This window comes from Mytilus californianus, unplaced genomic scaffold, assembly GCF_021869535.1.
Source record: "Mytilus californianus isolate M0D057914Y unplaced genomic scaffold, xbMytCali1.0.p SCAF_7, whole genome shotgun sequence".
Classification (NCBI taxonomy): domain Eukaryota; kingdom Metazoa; phylum Mollusca; class Bivalvia; order Mytilida; family Mytilidae; genus Mytilus; species Mytilus californianus.
In genome coordinates, this window is record NW_026262723.1 from 15,920,176 (window position 1) to 15,940,977 (window position 20,802).

General features: G+C 32.4%; 1 protein-coding gene across 16 annotated transcripts in view; it reads left to right on the forward strand.

The window, feature by feature from the left end:
• LOC127708932 (low-density lipoprotein receptor-related protein 2-like) overlaps nt 1-20,802 on the forward strand; it is a 423,265-nt gene that overhangs the window by 275,074 nt on the left and 127,389 nt on the right. For 10 of the 16 annotated variants that reach the window (XM_052214128.1, XM_052214125.1, XM_052214126.1 and 7 more), the window contains 2 exons: nt 236-367; nt 1,820-2,042. The exons of 3 other annotated variants lie outside the window; for them this stretch is intronic. In XM_052214128.1, coding sequence (XP_052070088.1) covers nt 236-367; nt 1,820-1,857 — 170 coding nt within the window. In that variant the 3' untranslated portion in view covers nt 1,858-2,042. Of the gene's footprint in view, nt 1-235; nt 368-1,819; nt 2,043-20,802 lie in introns of those variants that run through there. 3 more of the 16 variants (XM_052214122.1, XM_052214123.1, XM_052214130.1) reach the window with 2 other exon arrangements.

Consider the following 20,802-nt stretch of genomic DNA (forward strand, 5'->3'; position numbering starts at 1 on the left):
CTTGTTTTATCCATTTCGTCCAGTAAATAAGGAGTGAATCGCGGATGATGTTACAACACTCATTCCAATTGATAATTTACTGTGGACGATATTTAGGTCCTTAACTGAGGAATAATTTCAACTCCCGGTCATGCACGATGTTTACGTCTCCCGTTATCCATAAATGTTTTTGTAATTACTGCAATTGCATGACTTATGTGTATGGTATATTAAAATATATACGCTATTTTTACAGACAGAGCTTGCCCTACTGGAATGTCTAGGTGTTCCGCAAATGACCCAAATTGCATATATGATAGTTGGTTCTGCAACAACCAACCCGAATGCGAAAACAGAGAGGATGAAAGTCCGAATAGTTGCTTTAATCGTAAGAAGATATTTAAATTAACACATGTGTACATAAAGATGTATTTTACGTATATACATGTATAGCATGCCTTACATCGAACTTATTGACTGTTTATGTGCAAAAAGAGGCAGATTTGTTATATATCGACTGCATTTACCCACTTCGTTCGTTTGGGTTAAATTTGAACGGTGACAGGACTGGTGAATTTGAGCTTATCATTTTATATTTACTCAGATGTGCGTAAACTATAAGTCGATTTTTCTTTTCATTTTTTGTTTCTTCAAAAAATGAAATACATGATATGCAAAGTTTCTCAAATATATAAAAATGCAGTATAAGGTTTAGACTTCCCCCTTTTTAAATTGATCTTGGAGTTTGATTGTGTTGTTAAGACTTTGTTCAACCCATCGTGTTCTTTTGAAAATGTCTGTTCAGAGTAAAAAATATAAAAGTTCGTTTCTGTTGGCTAATAAAGACTAATGTTTGATTTTGTCAAGTTTGATAGGTTTCTCCCTCTTGAAATTACTTGAGAGTTCGGTATTATTGGTCATACTTAATTTACTAACATGTTTTTAAAATGTTTAGTATTAACAGTACATATTAGCTGGTACTGATACTTTTTAAGTGATTGCTTGTTCATGACTAATTTTCTATTTATTTGTGTGCATGACAAAAAAAAAGTTTTCATACCATTACTTTAAAACTGATACGTAATGCAGTGTCCATTAAAAAAAGGGAAGATCGCTGTATGTAATATACATTCAAGAGTCCATCCTAAATTAAGGTGCTTTATAATTACCGTTTCGATTCCTAACATCGATGAAGAGGCATTATTTGTCGAAATCCGGATATGGTGTACAAAAACCTTTGCACCTTTTGTTTGCGGTATATCATCTTTTCCGCAAATTTATTGTTTTCTGTTTAGTATTAAATTTAAAATTAAGATCCATTTATTATATCGGTGATCCGTTTATTTGGCAATCGCCAATGGCAGTCTGCAGGGTTTAAGAACATTTGTTGTTAGACCTGTTAGTCAAATGCGTGTTGTTAAAATATACTTTTTCCACTTTTTTGGTCTTTTTGAAAATGTTGTTTGTGCTGTATTTAGACCCCTCTAACAAGAAATTTGTTTTGCATGCGCACGTATAAAAATTGCGGTTTTTATCCATTGCTATCATAGGTTTGATCGTTGCTTTCAATTAAGGCTTGTATATATATTATATATGTATATGTGTAGATTATGTCTATTTATGAATTTAATGTCAATCGCATATTTTTGAATACTTTCGTTCGTATTTTGTTTTTTTTATTTTCTAAGTATGCTGTTTCGTTGTAGTATACGTGTACAATGTCAAATTTAACATTCATGAATGATACAGAATACCAGAAATCATTTGCATCAAAAAACGTTTCAATTTATTACTTTATATTTATTAGACATTGTATGTTTTTGTTATTTTATCTTCACAGGTCCAAAAGGATCCAAGAAATTTCCGTGGTTGACATAGTAGTTGGATTGGATTTTTGAGTAAAACTAACTTGCTTTCATCATAAGACGACAGAAAAAAATGCATTATGTTATACATACTACATGCCTTTACTGTGCATGTAAACAGTGTGGATTACAATTTGGTGTGTAGAAATTTTGTATTGAGATGTTATCATCATATGATAATAAAATGATGATAAACCATGGCATTGTCAAATTTCGATTAGTTTAATTTGTATCGCTAGAGAAAAGCCATTGGCGTTACCATCCATTGCTAGTATGTATTGCCTTAATGACGATAATAAAATCAGATGAAAGTCCCCTTTACGGTGGTTGCTATTGGTATTTTACCAAAAACAGATAATCAACAGCAACATCTGCATTAAGGGTACAAACGTGAATTAGGCTATAACATTGTCAAGTCTGTTTCTTTTTAATCTTCTTGTGTTTGCACAGTCACCATTTTTTTAAACGGAGGTTAGGGCATATATTACTGGTTACACGAAAAGAAAACAATGTTGAATGTTGAAGACCTATTGGTTGCCTTCGGCTGCTTTCTGCTCTATGTTCGGGTTGTTGTCTCTTTGACACATTCCCCGTTTCCATTCTCAATTTCATTTTAATGTTGATCGGATTAAACCTTTAAGAATATTTTGTTTTTAAATTTGAGTTTAACAGTACTTGTATATGTTAACATGTGCCCTAGTTCAATGTACTACGTTTTCATGCAATCCTTATTGTTACCATTTCTATTGACCTTTTTGCATGTATATATGCTGATGCTCATTTCAATAAAGGTACCTCTTCTCAAATGGAAGTTTTTGGATTTAGAACTGTTACGGTGGATCAACGGTATATATTTCCTAAAATATAATTGTTTTATGCTTTGCCAAAATGAAAATTTTTCAATGCTTTAAACAAAAATATAATAAAAAGAATGGGTCACAGTGATATTTTTCAATCTACAAGTCGTACAAAATTGCTCACATTTGTATAGATTTTTCATGAAAAAACACATTTTTGTGAATAAAAAGAAATATATGAGATTTAATTTCGAAATAAAAATATGAGGAGATAGGTTTTATGATATGCTTTAAGAAAATAAAAAGAAAAAATGATGTCACCGAACTTGTTTTCTTGCTACAACTATACAATTGTAATTTCACTATCATTCCAGTATTAAATGTTTACTATAAGAGTTATCTACCCTTAAATGGCCAAGTTTCAAAAATTGATTCTAAACACATAAATATTTGGTTTTGTTTGAACAATGTTGATAATGCAATAAACCAATTATGTTTCTTTATACATATAAGCAGTGTGACACATAAATTATAAATCTGTCTCAAAATTTGAAGGTTTAGGCAAAGAACTAGACCGATTGTGTACTGCTATTGTACAATGCAAGAAGGCAGTATACAGTGAATCTACCGTAATGTAACATTTTTGGCGGACATTCAAACATTTGAACTCTTCCCTCGTATGTTTTTTTTTTTTCTTGAAAAAAAAATGGCAAGTTATACAGTCATTTAACGTTCGGGTAGACACTATTAATAGACTTTTGATAAAGATTGGCTTTGTTGATTTAAAAAAAAATATATACATATATATATATACATATATATAATGATAACAAAGTTCAATGTTTCATATATCAATGAGGCAGCAAATCTAGTAATGCCAAAAAGGAATTAAAACTGATACAGACACGGTTAAAGTCCAAACACTCAAAAACAACAGTCAATAATAAAAAAGAACAAAGAAAAAGACAAAAAAGTCCACACAACACTAAAACAATAAAGGTCCTAAGTCAGGAGCCTGTTGTTCAGTGGTTGTCGTTTGTTGGTGTGGTTCATATCTGTTTCTCGTTTCTCGGTTTTTTTTTTGGTTTTTTTTTTTTTTTATAGATTAGACCTTAGTTTTCCTGTTTTAATTGTTTTACACTAGTCATTTTGGGGCGCTTTATAGCTTGCTGCTCGGTGTGAGCCAAGGCTCCGTGTTGAAGGCCGTACTTTGTCCTATAATTGTTTACTTGTTACACATTGGGACTTGGATAGAGATTTGTCTCAACTGCACTCATTCCACAGCATTTTATTTATAAAGATTTAGCAACACGGCCCAGATCAAAAACCGGTGTTGAACAGGTGCTCTGAAACGATCCGCAGCCTCTTCCCCACGTATAACAATCATGGTGCTGCTAATTTTAAGTGAAAATAAGCTGGTAACTCTTGAAAAAGAGAACAGTATTGAGAGTACGACAATTGTGACATATCCGAGAAATCAAATATTCCATAACCGTCATATTTTGGGAAGGTATGCTTTCAACTTATCAACAGCTTCAACATTGTTCAATGTGATAAGAAACACTCTATAAAGGTAATAATACATCTAGCACCAGAACATATTAGCGTAATGTAAAGTATACGTAATTGGGCAGATTTAGATACACAACTAATCTATGAACTGCATCTGTATACGAAAAAAGACACGAATCACATATTCCTCTAGAGATTCAACCAATTAAATATTTGTGAAAAGGACTATCAATGTATAGAATGTAATAGAAATTAAACGACGTAAAATATGTTTTGTTCTACTGAAATTTCGAATGTTGAAAATCCTTTTACAGAATTTTGTTTTATATTGACATGTCATTGCTTGAAAACAAATCCGTTGAAGTGATTAAAAAGCAGGTAGCATTTGAATTCTTTTGTTTCTCTTCATAAAGTCAATAGACCTCAATTTCCCTTAATATTTTAGTCTTCAAAAGTACAACATAAACATACGTTATATTTTTTTTATGTTTCTACATATAAATAAGAAGACGATGTATGAGTGCTAACAAGACAACTCTCTATCCAAGTCAAAATGTATAAATGGTAAACAAGAATAAAGTAAAATAACAAAAATACCAAACTCCGAGGAAAATTAAAAACGGAAAGTCCATCAAATGGCAAAAAAACCAGCTCAAACACATCAAACGAATGGATAACAATTTTCATATTCCTGACTTGGTACAGGCATTTTATGATGTAGAAAATGGTGAATTGAACCTGGTTTTATGGCTAGCCAAATCGTCCGCTTATATGGCAATATAAAAAATACCGCAAAAATGACAACGTTACGTGACAGGAATACAGTACAAATAAACGCAAGAACACTCAGGACAAAGAAACACGTAAATAAATAATATGATAGTACACTACAACATGTAAACCACAGCATAACAATGGACACGAATCCACGACAGCACAACAGGACATCACATACGAATTATAAACTGTGCGTCCCACAAATATATCAACAGCACAAAAAGTGACGTATTTTTGTGACGTTTATATTATCACGGGTAAATTTCTAAAATTAGAAGCGATTTGTTTTATTATAGACACGTACAAGAATATAAGATTAAGTTTGTAATGATGTATAGGTCAAAGTACGGCCTTCAAGACAGAGCCTTGACTCACACCGAACAGCAAGTTATAAAGGGCCCCAACATGTTTAGTGTTAAACAATTCAAACAGGAAAACCAACGGTCTAATCTATATAAAATCGAGAAACGAGAAACACTTATAAACCACACCAACAAACGACAACCACTGAACAACAGACTTAGGACAGGTGCATGCCAATGCAACGTGTTTATACGTTTTAACAGGCGCCAACCTGCATCCTAACCTGATACAGTAGTGTAACATTACAACATAAATAGACAATGGAAGTGGCTTAACTAGTTTAAAAACAAATTTGAACAAAAACAACTAAACATACACTGAACGAATAAGTTTGACCTATGACATAATATAAATACAATTTTAATAAATAAAACGATGCGAGAACATGGTCAAAGAGACAACTCTAACCTGGGATAAATGTTTTTAAATAGAATAACATACACAAATAAGTTAAAATATAATAATTTTGTTGTTAGGAGTACGGAAACATGTTTTACAAAATTGTTTTTTCACAGCACGAGGACAGAAGTGAAAATTTATCGTCATTCTAAATACTTCAAAGTTTGTACATATTTAAAATAGTGAAACGAAAAATTACACAAAATACGTAAACATTGAATTACAGAAAAGCTAACAAATTGTGTCAACAGGTCAAATATACATCACATACATCTAATATCCTTGATTTTTTTTAGAAATCAACACAAAAACAGTTCCTTCCGGAGCACCTGAGATCACCCACAGTTTTTGGTGGGGTTCGTGTTGCTGTTGTACCCCTATTTGTGACATGTTTACCTATTGTGTTTGTTTTGTTCACACATCGTTGTCAATATAATTGAATTTGATGCGACTGTCATACAAGTGAAAGGATAAGCTAGCTTTAAAACCAGGTTAAATCAACCATTTCCTTCATAAGAAAATGCCTGTACCAAGTCAGGAGTATGACAGTTGTTATCCATTCGTCTGATCTGTTTGAGCTTTTGATTTTGTCATTTGATTAGGGACTTTCCTTTTTTAATTTTCCTCGGCGTTTAGTATTTTTGTGATATTACTTTTTCTTCCCTATTTTTGTCTGATCTTTAAAACTGAAATAAAAGATAATGGATAAACAAGTCATCAATGTATATTGACTGAATTTTGAAAAAGGTGTAACAAAAAGTAAAAATGTGTTATTAATCAACATTTTCTACATGAGGAAATGCATGTACCAAGTCAGTTATATTACAGTTGTTTTCCAGTCGTTTGATGGGTTTGAGTTTTTTGTCTTGCCATTTGCCAAAGGACTTTCCGTTTTCAACTTTCCTTGGAGTTCAGTTATTTGCTTTTTAATTTTTTTATTCTGTCGCTTGTTGTGTACATTCTATAATTTCATTGATTAATTCTACATATGTTCTATATATACGTTTATTAAATATTCAGATGCATGCGTATTGGGTCATGATTTCGTAATTAATAATATGATATGGAAAAAAAAGTTGTTTTGAATGAACGGATGGATGAATACTTTATTTGCAAAAAGCATGTACATGCTATGGTAAATGAAGATATATACAGCACATGACAAACAAACAAAAGACAGCAGAGAACAATAGCAACGGAGTATACAATAATATTATGACAATATATAGGATCTTATTTTCTAAGCTGCCTTTACATAATTGCATATTTTTACTGTCAGAGATTTACAAAGAGCTCTAAAAAATCTTGTATAGTAAATATTAGGTAAACATGCTATTCGCAAGGATCTATATGCTTGAAATGATAACACAAATTGATATTCGTTCTCTAAAACATTCATATTGCAACATAAACAAATTATATTTTCTCTTTGTATATTACAACCATCTTCAACTGTTGATTTAAGTGTGTCGATACAGAATTTAGTTAACATTGATACTTTACAATGAAACTCTAAGTATTTTCTAATACATAATTCTAGTTTATACCGTCTTATATGTTTTGTACCATAGTAGTATCTCATCTGTTTACATGTCGAATTTGAAGAAATTGAGCCCGATTAAAACACAGCATTAACTACTCTAATGTTCTCTCTGTTTGAACTGTAAATAGAGTAGGCAGATATCATCGAAGCAAATATTTGAACATTTTTACGAGTTCTTATTGAATACAATAATTCCTTCAAATCCAAAGGAGCGTACTTTAAATAAATCAAATATAAAAAGCAATAAATGTCCTTTTCTAGATTTAGATTTTTCATTTTTACACGGAAACAACTCTACACAAATGTTTTTGACAAAAGGGATGAATTTTCGTTCCCTGTTTGAAATTTCTTTTATTTTTATGGTTAAGTTCCCGCTAAGCCAGTGTATGTAGTGACGTTTTAGTTACAATAAAAGTTATATATGTGTAGGACTCTAAAGTGCGATGGTACTCTAAAGTGCGATGGTACTCTAAAGTAAGATGGTACTCTAAAGTGCGATGGTCACGCTAAAGTGCGATGGTACTCTAAAGTGCGATGGTACTCTAAAGTGCGATGGTACTCTAAAGTAAGATGGTACTCTAAAGTAAGATGGTACTCTAAAGTGCGATGGTCACGCTAAAGTGCAATGGTACTCTAAAGTGCGATGGTACTCTAAAGTAAGATGGTACTCTAAAGTAAGATGGTACTCTAAAGTGCGATGGTCACGCTAAAGTGCGATGGTACTCTAAAGTGGGATGGTACTCTAAAGTAAGATGGTACTCTAAAGTAAGATGGTACTCTAAAGTTAGATGGTACTCTAAAGTGTGATGGTACTCTAAAGTTAGATGGTACTCTAAAGTGCGATGGTACTCTAAAGTAAGATGGTACTCTAAAGTGCGATGGTCACGCTAAAGTGCAATGGTACTCTAAAGTGCGATGGTACTCTAAAGTGCGATGGTACTCTAAAGTAAGATGGTACTCTAAAGTGCGATGGTCACGCTAAAGTGCGATGGTACTCTAAAGTGGGATGGTACTCTAAAGTAAGATGGTACTCTAAAGTAAGATGGTACTCTAAAGTAAGATGGTACTCTAAAGTAAGATGGTACTCTAAAGTTAGATGGTACTCTAAAGTGTGATGGTACTCTAAAGTTAGATGGTACTCTAAAGTGCGATGGTACTCTAAAGTAAGATGGTACTCTAAAGTGCGATGGTACTCTAAAGTGCGATGGTACTCTAAAGTTAGATGGTACTCTAAAGTAAGATGGTACTCTAAAGTGTGATGGTACTCTAAAGTTAGATGGTACTCTAAAGTGTGATGGTACTCTAAAGTTAGATGGTACTCTAAAGTGCGATGGTCACGCTAAAGTGCGATGGTCACGCTACAGTGCGATGGTCACGCTAAAGTGCGATGGTACTCTAAAGTACGATGGTACTCTAAAGTGTGATGGTACTCTAAAGTGCAATGGTACTCTAAAGTGTGATGGTACTCTCAAGTGCGATGGTACTCCAAAGTGTGATGGTACTCTAAAGGTTGATGGTACTCTAAAGTGCGATGGTACTCTAAAGTGCGATGGTACTCTAAAATAAGATGGTACTCTAAAGTGCGATGGTACTCTAAAGTGCGATGGTACTCTAAAGTGCGATGGTACTCTAAAGTGCGATGGTACACTCAAGTAAGATGGTACTCTAAAGTGCAATGGTACTCTAAAGTGCGATGGTACTCTAAAGTAAGATGGTACTCTAAAGTGCGATGGTACTCTAAAGTAAGATGGTACTCTAAAGTGCGATGGTACTCTAAAGTGCGATGGTACTCTAAAGTGCGATGGTCACGCTAAAGTTCGATGGTCTACGCTAAAGTGCGATGGTGTCAGATGCTAAAGTGCGATGGTTGTTTGTTTTTTTGAGTGCAAACAGATAACACGCTAAAGTGCGATGGTACTCTAAAGTGCGATGGTACTCTAAAGTGCGATGGTACTCTTAAGTTAGATGGTACTCTAAAGTAAAATGGTACTCTAAAGTAAGATGGTACTCTAAAGTGCAATGGTACTCTAAAGTGCGATGGTACTCTAAAATAAGATGGTATTCTAAAGTGCGATGGTACTCTACAATGCGATGGTCACGCTAAAGTAAGATGGTACTCTAAAGTGCGATGGTACTCTAAAGTGCGATGGTCACTCTAAAGTGCGATGATACTCTAAAGTGCGATGGTACTCTAAAGTGCGATGGTACTCTAAAGTGCGATGGTACTCTAAAGTGCGATGGTCACGCTAAAGTGCGATGGTCACGCTAAAGTGCGATGATCACGCTAAAGTGCGATGGTACTCTAAAGTGCGATGGTACTCTAAAGTGCGATGGTCACGCTAAAGTTCGATGGTCTACGCTAAAGTGCGATGGTTTCAGATGCTAAAGTGCGATGGTTGTTTGTTTTTTTGAGTGCAAACAGATGACACGCTAAAGTGCGATGGTATGACACGCTAAAGTGCGATGGTATATGACACGCTAAAGTGCGATGGTATAACACGCTAAAGAGCGATGGTCTGGCATGCTAAAATGCGATGGTATTTGACACGCAAAAGTGCGATGGTATGGCATAATACAGTGCGATGGTATACGACACGCTAAAGTGCGTTGGTATAACACACCATTAATCCGATGGTGAAACTGGAATTGGATTAATGCAATGGTTTTTGTTTTTTAAGTGTTTATAATAGTTTTTCTTTTATTGTGTTATTTATGAATCATACCGTCTTTTGGATTGTTTTACACTAGTATTGTGTTGTCCTATATAGCCTGATTCAATGCTCCACGTTGAAGGTCATAATATAATTAGGTGCATACAGCAACGAAATTTGGTCTTAAGTGTGTAGTTGTTTCGTTAACAAGAACACCACATATTTTTTTGTTTTTTGTTTTGTATATAAATCAGACCGTTTCAATTGTCGTTTAATACCCTTTGGTCGTTATAGATTACTATCTGCGGGGTTAGCCATACGGTAACCTATAGGTTATTAGAATTAATGACATTTAGCCTTGGATAGAGATTGTCTCATTGGCAATCATATTATGATACTAATCTCTGGTCGTTTCGTTACTGTCCTGATGACCAGTATTCGTCTCTTTCACAGACTTGTCTCATTGGCAATCATATTATGATAATACACCTCTAGTTGTTAAGTTACTGTCTTGTTGGCGAATATAAATCTATTTAACACACGTACTTTTACTTTTACTTTTACAAATTAAGACTTGGATGGATAGTTGTCTCATTGGCACTCATACCACATCTTCTAATATCTATATGATAAAACATGTTGTAAAAAACATTTTATAAAATAATTCAATTACAAAGTAAAAAGTAGACTTTATTTGACGCATCTAAATGACATGGAATTCATAAAATAATTGTTTAAATCAAATTTGGACGAAATAGATATTTTGAAACTTGATGAATTTTGCCATTTTCAAGCTCTTTTATGGTATATACCTTCCCCTTTCTGTCGTCATTTTCAATGTTTATAACAAGTCCATTCATCTAATACCCTGAAAGAAAAAAGGTTTGTTCCCGCTGATAGAGCTGTATTTGGTTTAAAGTCTATAATTTCATTAACTGCAGGATGAAAGGTTTGCATTTCTGTAATTTTGGATACTTTTTTGGGGAACAACTCCTCCGGATACATACTAATGTCCCATTCGTCACTGACAACGCTGTATAGGTTTTGCTCATTTCTAAAGACCGTACGATGACCAATAGTTGTAAACTTCGATATTATTTGGTCTTTAGTGGTGAGTTGTCTCATTGGATATCCAACTACATCTTCTTATTTTTGTATTCTAACTTTTTAAAACAAAATTAATTATAAAGTAAGTATAGCTGCTTATTTACAACGCTTAGTACACATGAATAAATAGTTATTTACATTTGTATAAAGTGTTTGAATAATTACTCGTAATACCTTAACACACACCATGCAGTAAAATAGAAATACATTTCGTTTAGAAATGCCATTGAAATTGATAGTGTTTAGGCTATATTTTTAAGAGCTACTTTTTTAAAAGTTATAAAATTTACGTACACATGAATAAATAGTTATTTACATTTGTATAAAGTGTTTGAATAATTACTCGTAATACCTTAACACACACCATGCAGTAAAATAGAAATACATTTCGTTTAGAAATGCCATTGAAATTGATAGTGTTTAGGCTATATTTTTAAGAACTACTTTTTTAAAAGTTATAAAATTTACGTACTTGATGTAAACTTGTATTGCGCATCATTTGTGAATTTGTGATATCTTGCAGTGGCTGAGACATTTAGAGCTGCTGTTGTGACGGTATCATTTCATTCGAACTGTTAGAAGTCTGTACGGTATTATTTACCTAAAACGACAAAAATGTTTGTATTTTTAGATAGGGTAATAATTTTAAAAGTATAATAGAATTTACAAAATTTTGTGACCAATTGAACTTTTTTTCAGAATTAAAAACTCAAATGTAATCCAAATACCCAATCTAAACGTTTAATAGTGATCAAAACATCTTAGCAATACTTACCTCGACATAATGCACATTGCTAGTTATAGTTTCATTTCTCGTTATTACCTGAAATGTAAAGAAAACAAATAATCATTCTCAAACAAGTACTATGTACACAAATTCCAAGTACTTTATCTTCCATTACATTTTTTTTAACCTTATTACAATTAAATTACAATTATATGAAATGACTCAATGTAAAAACAATTAAAATAAACAGTTATGTATCATACCGATTCACTTTCATTGATCATGTTGGTAATTCTTGTGTTCCACAACGACTCAACAAATTCCTGATAATCATTTTCTGCATCCATACTGGCAATTTCTTGAGCTTTTTTATGCACACTTTCACTGTTAATCTATAAATATGCAATTAAAATGTTTTATAAATCAAGTATTATAACAAAAAGGAATTTTAACCTATTTTAAACATACAAATTTACGTTATACAATGTTTTAATTTGTTGTTTAATAGAAATATTTATATCATTAAAGCGCTTTTATATAGAACAAGGTTTTCGCATTCACCTCAGAATTTGTACTTGATGCACCAATTGTAGCAGAATCAGTGGTTATTGTATTATCTATCATCTCAGACTGCTGGTCTTCATTGTTTTTCTACAAAGATATTTTTCATGTGAAATCTTTATAATACACTGGTACAATATTAGCTAACAAGTAATAGATATATATAAAAATAATATTGTAATTTCATTACATTTTTTTATTTACAACTTGTGAGCAATTGACAACCCACATTAGTGAAATATTTTGTTTTACAAGTTCCATTATTTTTAATTTATTTTATATAAACAAGCAACTATTTTAATACCTGATTAATAACCCCGGGTTCTGCATCAGTAATTCCATTAATTTTCACTGATTTTAAGTTTTCATTTAACATGTTTAATGTCAGGTTATTGTTGTCGTCATCATCTTCCTCTACATCCACGTGTAACATCTCTAGAAATTCTTTTTCCTCTTTAGTTAAATTACACTTTGCAACCTAAACATAAAAAGTACAATAAATAAATTTATTTAAATATAGATAAACAAAAGGTTGCGTGTGATTGTCCAGTATATGCATGTTATATTTGTCACTGTACGTTCAACATGCAAAAATCATTTTTCACTGTGTTAACTTGAAGAAATTACAAGAAGTAATAAAACTATTTACTTATATTTTATAATAAACACAACCTTTAAACTTAAAGTAACGTTGTATACTTAAATATAACCGTTGGATTCGTGTATAAAATTGTGTTTATTAGAGGTTTCTCAACATCTTACGAACGGACGAAACTCGACGAACGTATCGTTAGGGAGCTGTAATTTTATGCAGTTAAATTTTCTACCGATATTGCAACGTGTTTAAAGACAACAGTAAACAATTTAATATTCATTTTGCAACCTTGTAATTTGTGTTCCAATTGGTTTTGTGTTATTGAATGTTGCGTAACCTTACGTTGAGTTTCGTTTATTTACATGTCGAATATACGTTCGATTTATCTCCCTTATCCATTTAAAAAGAACAATGTTTTTGATAGTCGTTGTTAAAAAAGAATCTGCGCATTTGGTTTGCATTTGACTGAATGATTGTTGGATGTTTTTTTATAAAACGTTCAGTGGCGAGTATTCCATGCATTTCACGACGATATTAACATTTGATAAAGGATTGAAAAGAGGTTGAGAGGACACAACCTTTATATTTAAATCTCCAACTCTGGACATAAAGTCATATGAGAGGGTCGTAATGGGGGTACCTTCATGACGAATAACGGTAAAAATTCTTGCCAAATGACGTTATCGGTAATTTTTGGTGCATGACGATAAAATGTACACTTTCTTTTAGACGATAAAAAATTCGACTGATTTTGACGAATCACGTTAATTTTTTTCAAAAATAACGGTAACGATAATTATTTGAGACCCCTGACGAATCACGATAAGGATATTTTGACGAATCACGGTAAAATTTTAACCAATTTGACGCTAACGGTAGCCGAAAATGACCGTTTGACGCCTGACGGTAAAGGGCATTACTACCCTCATATGAAACCTCAAATTAAAAAAAATGATGCATATGTTTTTTTATAACTAAATGGATAGTTTTCATTATAAAACTTGTGTACATATACTTTTTCCGAAGAAATTTTTTAAAATTGTCCACATTTAGAAGAAGTTTACTTTTTTTAATTGCTTGCTTCCAGGAAGCAATTCGCCGACATATTTTCCGTATGCAAGTGACCTTAGCGTGACCCTCCTCTTAAAATTCCGGTGATCGCAATACGCATGGATCTGTCATTAAAATGAACTATTATCTGATTGTACATGTTATACACGTGCTCAATATCCATGCTTCTTTGTTGATTGTTTACTATAAGGTGACAATCGGTAAACTACGGCTTCAAAACACGACAATTAAGGAGCTGCCATATTTTCACATCATAACAGACAGAGAGAAAAAAAAATTGACGATTATACGATATGTTTGCGTAAAAAATGATAAAATCGTGTACAGAAGACTAAGTTTATGATATATACATGCATTGTTTTAAGAATTGGATAAACATTATTTTTCACCAGTCACTCGTTTCATATGACTTTAACATTTCTAGCGCTCGACTTTAGATCTACAGCGCTAGACTTTACACCCCAGCGCGCTGGACTTTAAAAACCACAGCAGATCACTGTATTATAGAGATGTTTTGCGAGGATTTATAGGCCACACAGACTAATATATCAGCAGTGCATATGGCCTTAGCTAGTTCTTATAGTTCAAACAAAGTAGACTAATCTTTTCCTATCCTTAATAATTGTTGACAAATAATAAAGATTGAATTTTGAAAGTCACAGAGAAATGAAATTTGGTCACTTCATAAACAAATCAAAGGTGGCAAGAAAGGTCTTACACAAAAACTCGTTACCATAAACCCATTTTTCATATATTCTGATTAATGTTAATACATGTATAAGTGTAAAACAACTTCGATAAATATATATACATATTGAATTATAACGCAAAAAGAGATAAGATGTGGTTTAAAACAGTTTAATTTCTTAATTTATCTCCACATTTATTTGATAGTATTCAATAATAAATATTGGGAACCACTCCTAACAGCAAGAAAAGGCGGCATTTTTTATGTATCTTTGATATATATGTCGTTAAAACCGCTATTTATTTATATGTATTTTAAAAGTTTTTTGGGGGAGTCAGTTACATTGTAATTAATAGAGTTGTGTGTAATCTAATGGAAAGTATGAGTGCTACAGCACCAACAGAACTGATTGTAATATAGATATTAAAATGTACATTGAAACAATTTAAATTATACTAATATACTAATAAGTGTACGATAATAAAAACATAGACAAAAAGGATAAGAAAGGCCTTGAAAATAAAACAAAAATCAACAATACATTACAGAATATCTTTTCAAGTGAACTTTTTTTTCTCAAATATCTATTTCAGTATTTCCCTTTATTCATTTTCTTGCCAATTTAGGTAGAAAGTAGTTCAATGATAATTATGTAAGGTGAAGAACTGACCATTTGGATTTTATAGCTTTGAGGCAGCAAAGTTATCTCGGACCCAAGGATTTTTTTTTTCAAATTAAAAACCGATTTTTTTCTAGAGTCGTTCACTCCTAGATTAAATTTACCTCTTTTATGCGCAGGACTTTTTACCTTTGATCTGAGCCTAGATAAATTTCAAAAATATTCATTGCCCCTCCAATCTCAACAAAAAAGGACACTAAGTCACTAAGTACACATCAGAGAGAACTCGCATTCAATATAATAATATGTCCACAACTCAAAATGGTTTAAAAGAACCCTGCATGCATATCTTAATGAAAGGAAGTGCACATCCGATAGTCCAAATCATTCAATAAATGAGTACTCCCTCTTTTCTCGTTACGGCAAGTTACGTCAAGTTAAGGCGATTTTCGTCCGTTCGTAAGATGTTGAGAAACCTCTATTAGATGATCTTTTAAACTGTACTTTTCAGTGTGGGGGTTTATCACGATCAAACATCGTATTGTAACCTTTTTTTTGTTTTTATATATGTGATTTGTATTTTAATTGAATATTGTCCTATTGGCAATCATATCTCATTTTCTTATTTATAATTAAAAAAGTTTATATAACGTACCTGTTCTTCTAATGCCATTGAAAAGTTTGGGGTCTTGAAAAACCTTTGATGTGGTGTCATTGGTCTAGTAGATTTGTTCACTCTGTTGTTATATTTGTAAAAAAACTCTCCAAGTAAACTTGGCCAATCTCTTGTGTCAACTAATTGGGCTCTAAAGTATGCAACAACTGTCCTATTAAATCTTTCCACACGTCCTGAAATTATGGTGTAAAAAAGTGTTATAACATTGTTTAAAATTCTATATTTAATGAATATAGCATTTTGAAGATAATAGTTTAGTTTAGTAATGTATAGGTATACCGTTTGTCTACATTAAAGGTATAAACAAAAAATATAAATATTCATAAAAAAGTTTTTAAAAAAGCCTGTTAAAGATGTAAACCTGGATATAATTTAAAGGCAATATACATTTCTATTGCTTTTTCTATTGTAATGCATAGGTGATACTAAATTATTATTTAATATTATAGTACAATTAAGTTTTTTTTAACTAACCTTGTGATTGGGGATGGTACGGACGACCATTATTTTTTCTTGTTTTAAACTCATCCATCACTGCATAAAGATCTGCATTGTTAAATTCTTTCCCGTTATCCGTCTTGAGAATCCGAGGTGGACCAAATATATAGATAAATTTTAGGAGCAATTCGGAAACTTCTTTTGCCGTCTTCTGCTAGAGATGTCCACCAAAAGCAACGCGGCTGTAGCAGTCATCAATATTACATATGTAATTATATCCTTTACATGGAGGCATCTTCTTTAAATCCATTTGCCACCTACTATTGGAATAGGTAGCTGGTATTGGTTTTCTAGTTATCTGTGTCTTTGGTAAATCAACCGCTGCAAGGCATTTCGAACATTTTACATGTTGCTTAAGGTATAGAACCACTAATTCAGGCCCGGTCGGAAAGAACATACAAGAAAGTAGTCCTATGTTAAACAAAATAGTTCCTACGCATAGCTGTATCTTTGTCAATAGCAGGAATATTTGGTTTGTTTTAGTATCAAATGAAAGCTTGAGGACTTGGGATCACTGTAGAACCCTTGTTGAAAATTGTAATTGAATAACAAAGAAGTATATGAAATTTTAATAGGAGGGCTCATTTGGCCTGTTGTTCAGATGAGAAGTTCCTGTTTTTGTACTATCAAACTTCCAGGAACCAGTACGCTCTAATATGCAATTAAAGTTATGTTGATTTTTTCAGCACAAGTCAGGATAAGGTACAGTTTTGACATGAAATAACTGCCACTTTATTTGAACTTAAGATAAAGAAGCCTTTAATGCTTGAAATTGCAGAATTTAACATAGAAAGCAATGGGGCTATGAATTAGTGGTTTTATACCTATTACTGACAGACATGTGAAATTCTTTTTTTAGAAATCATACACTTTACAGTGAAAATTGGTCACTTTTGTTGTCAGAAATCATGTTACATTAATTTTTTATGTAACAATTATGTTAGTGTCAAATTACAGCCCTCAAATTGCTACAATAAGGTAATTTAGCCTTTTTTGGTCATTTAGCATACACACAGTTAAGATTTTACCTGAAATTTTAATTTTTGGATTATCTAACACTGAAACCAATGAAACTTGTATATTATGACTAGTTTATAGTATAAATATTGTTTTTGGTCAAATTATCTAGTGAGTGTTCATGTTTTATTGTGTTTCTTAGTGAATTATTTATTTCAAAGAAAACTGGTGTATACTTATATAGGAATTCCAAATTCTCACTTGAAATGCATTTTATAACCATTTTAGCAAGTTGTCTAGCTTAGATATACATAAATTGCTCCTGCTGATCCATGTTTATATATAAAAGTATGTTCTTTTACCAAATCATTCTCCTTTTCCAACATGTAGAAAAAAGGGGGGGGACAAAATTATCATTTATATTGTATGTTTGGACCACTGTATTTATATTCAAGGAAAAATCTCTGATAAAAATAAGACATATAGGTAAGAACACTGTTACTTGAGTAGATATTAACAAATCAGAAGTGGTAAAAATTGAAAAAGTGTCATATCTGTCACTATTAGTATCCATATGTAGTTTTCTTTGTTTAACGCATATGTTACTACCAGTCTAATTTGAGCTTGAATTTAGTGATATAGTGTTTTGACAAAAGCTTTATGTGTTTTTCTATGCTAGAAATAGATCATAGAAGGAAATTAAGTCAAGCAGAAGTCAATATAACAAGTTTGGTGCTGTTATAGGTATAGAACCACTAATTCAGGCCCGGTCGGAAAGAACATACGAGAAAGTAGTACATATGTTAAACAAAATAGTTCCTACGCATAGCTGTATCTTTGTCAAAAGCAGGAATATTTGGGTTGTTTTAGTATCAAATGAAAGCTTGGGGACTTGGGATCACTGTAGAAGCCTTGTTGAAAGTTTTATTTGAATAATAGAGAAGTATATGAAATTTTAATAGGAGGGCTCATTTGGCCTGCTGTTCCGGGAACCAGTACGCTCTAATATGCAATTAAAGTTATGTTGATTTTTTCAGCACAAGTCAGGATAAGGTACAGTTTTGACATGAAATAACTGCCACTTTATTTGAACTTAAGATAAAGTAGCCATTAATGCTTGAAATTGCAGAATTTAACATAGAAAGCAATGGGGCTATGAATTAGTGGTTTTATACCTTAAACAGTAATCTAGTATTTTCACGAACTACGAGAAAATATGATTTCCTTAATGTTTCATAAAAAGCGTCACTTTTGCGGTGATCAATTTTATGATTGTTGTCAATTTCCACTATCATTTCTTCTTTCGATAAGACTCTTCTATGATTGTCTCCTACCTTTGTACTTCTGTGGTACAATGAACAAGTATGGTCATCATACAGAAAGTTGGGCAAATACTTTCTAACACTTGTATCTTCCATTTGTAAATTTAGTTCTTCCTTTATTTTTTTAGCACCCCAGCTATTTTCATCAAATTTCTTTTTGCATATCAAATTTACCTCTTCCAAATACCGACCAAAAATGTTCCAGATAAGGATCATTAGTTTCTCTTTTCATTCTTTTTTTGTCAAGTATAAACCCTTCATCTGGACATATATTCTAGTTTAACGGAACGTCCATTTTTTGTTTGTACAAACGGCTTATAACGTCATAATGATAGTATCGTTGCAAACGTCCATACTTTCGCGAACAAACGCACTTTCGCGGAAAAACGCACTTTAGCGTATTGAGCCATTAGACTTTAGCGTGTTCCACCTAATAGCACAGACCATCGTACTTTAGCGTATCAAACCATCGCACTTTATCGTAGACCATCGCACTTTCGCGTGACCATCGCGTTTTAGCGTCCCCATCACACTTTAGAGTCCTACATATGTTTTGCTTGTGAATTATTAAGTCTAGATTTTGTTACCAAAATTTACTTTAAATTTTACTAAATTATTTCATTGATACAATAATTGAGCTTTTAAGTTTTACTGTACCTTTTGTGGTTCAGTTGCATCAAACTGGAACGCACATCCTTTTTTACAGTGATTTTATTTACTTAGCCCGTAAATTAAGATACGATCAGGGGAACCTTTAAATAAACTTATTCTAAAAAAATCACCAATACAACACCGTCATTAGATGTTTTAATATTGTTTTTTGTTTGTTTTAGTAATTTCGAATACTCTCTGATAATTGTTTTCATGGTTTACTGTTACGTCACTATCACCGGTAAGGGGTAGGGTTATGCGTCTGCAGAGACATGTTTCATCACGTCAAATTATGTATGTGCATGTCCCAAGTCAGACGCCTGCAATACAGTGGTTGTCGTTTGTTGCTTTATATCATATTCATAATTCGTTTATTGTTTTGTATTTTATATTTTACGTTTGTCATTTCTGTTTTTTTATAGCTTATTTTGCGGTATGGGTTTTGCTCATTGTTAGATGCAGTATGGTGACCTACAGATGTTAACATTGACGTCATTTGGTCTCAGTTTGAGATTTATATCAATTACAAACATGTTATATCGTTTTACTTGAATTGATAGTTAAGTGAAACAAGACACGAAATTATATACAAATAGCATGCTTAAAAGAGACACCAACACTTTATGTTGATAAAATTGTCAAAGTAGCCCGCCGTGTATTTTGTTTGTCATGGATACAATAGAAGACAATAACTTTATATTCGTAAGACTGTTTATGCAGCGAAATATACAGAATATGAGTTTAAAAAACACTGCTGACCTTATCCTTTCAATTTTAGCAAAATTGTTATATTGGTAGTCCACGTCAACACTCAGAGAAAACTTCTCGACAGTTGTTAGAATTATGTGTTGTCATTTTAGCGGTATTTTTAACATTGCCATATAAGCGGGAGGTTTGGCTAGCCGTAAAACCAGGTTCATTCCACCATTTTTTCTTAAAATATCCTGTACCAAGTCAGGATTTGGCAGTTGTTATTAAATAGTCCGTTTCTATATATGTTGAGGTTTGTTTTTGTAGCAGTTCAGTTTTTCTTTTGTTCCTTTGTTTTCCTCTTATAGTTAATGTGTTTCCCTCGGTTTTGGTTGTGACTATTGAACAACAGTATAATACTTATATTGCCTTGATTTTTCTCTAGACAATTGTTTTAAAATCATTAAACATTCATGCCCATTCCCACTGCTGAATGTTGATTAGTGTGGATTCATTTTTTATTGTGAACTACACTTTTTCGTTCGTTGGTACACTTTTTGAATATCACAAATTACATATCTAAAGGCGTTTATGCAGACTGTTGCAATTAATTTTCTTCAGTGCGGCGTTGACCAACATAAATGAAGTTCGAAAACCTAAACAATTTTTGAAGAACTGGTGTAATCGAAAAGAATAGAAATTGTTTTATAGTCCAAAAAAAAAAAGGACTCAGAGTCGTGTAAGTGGGAGATAC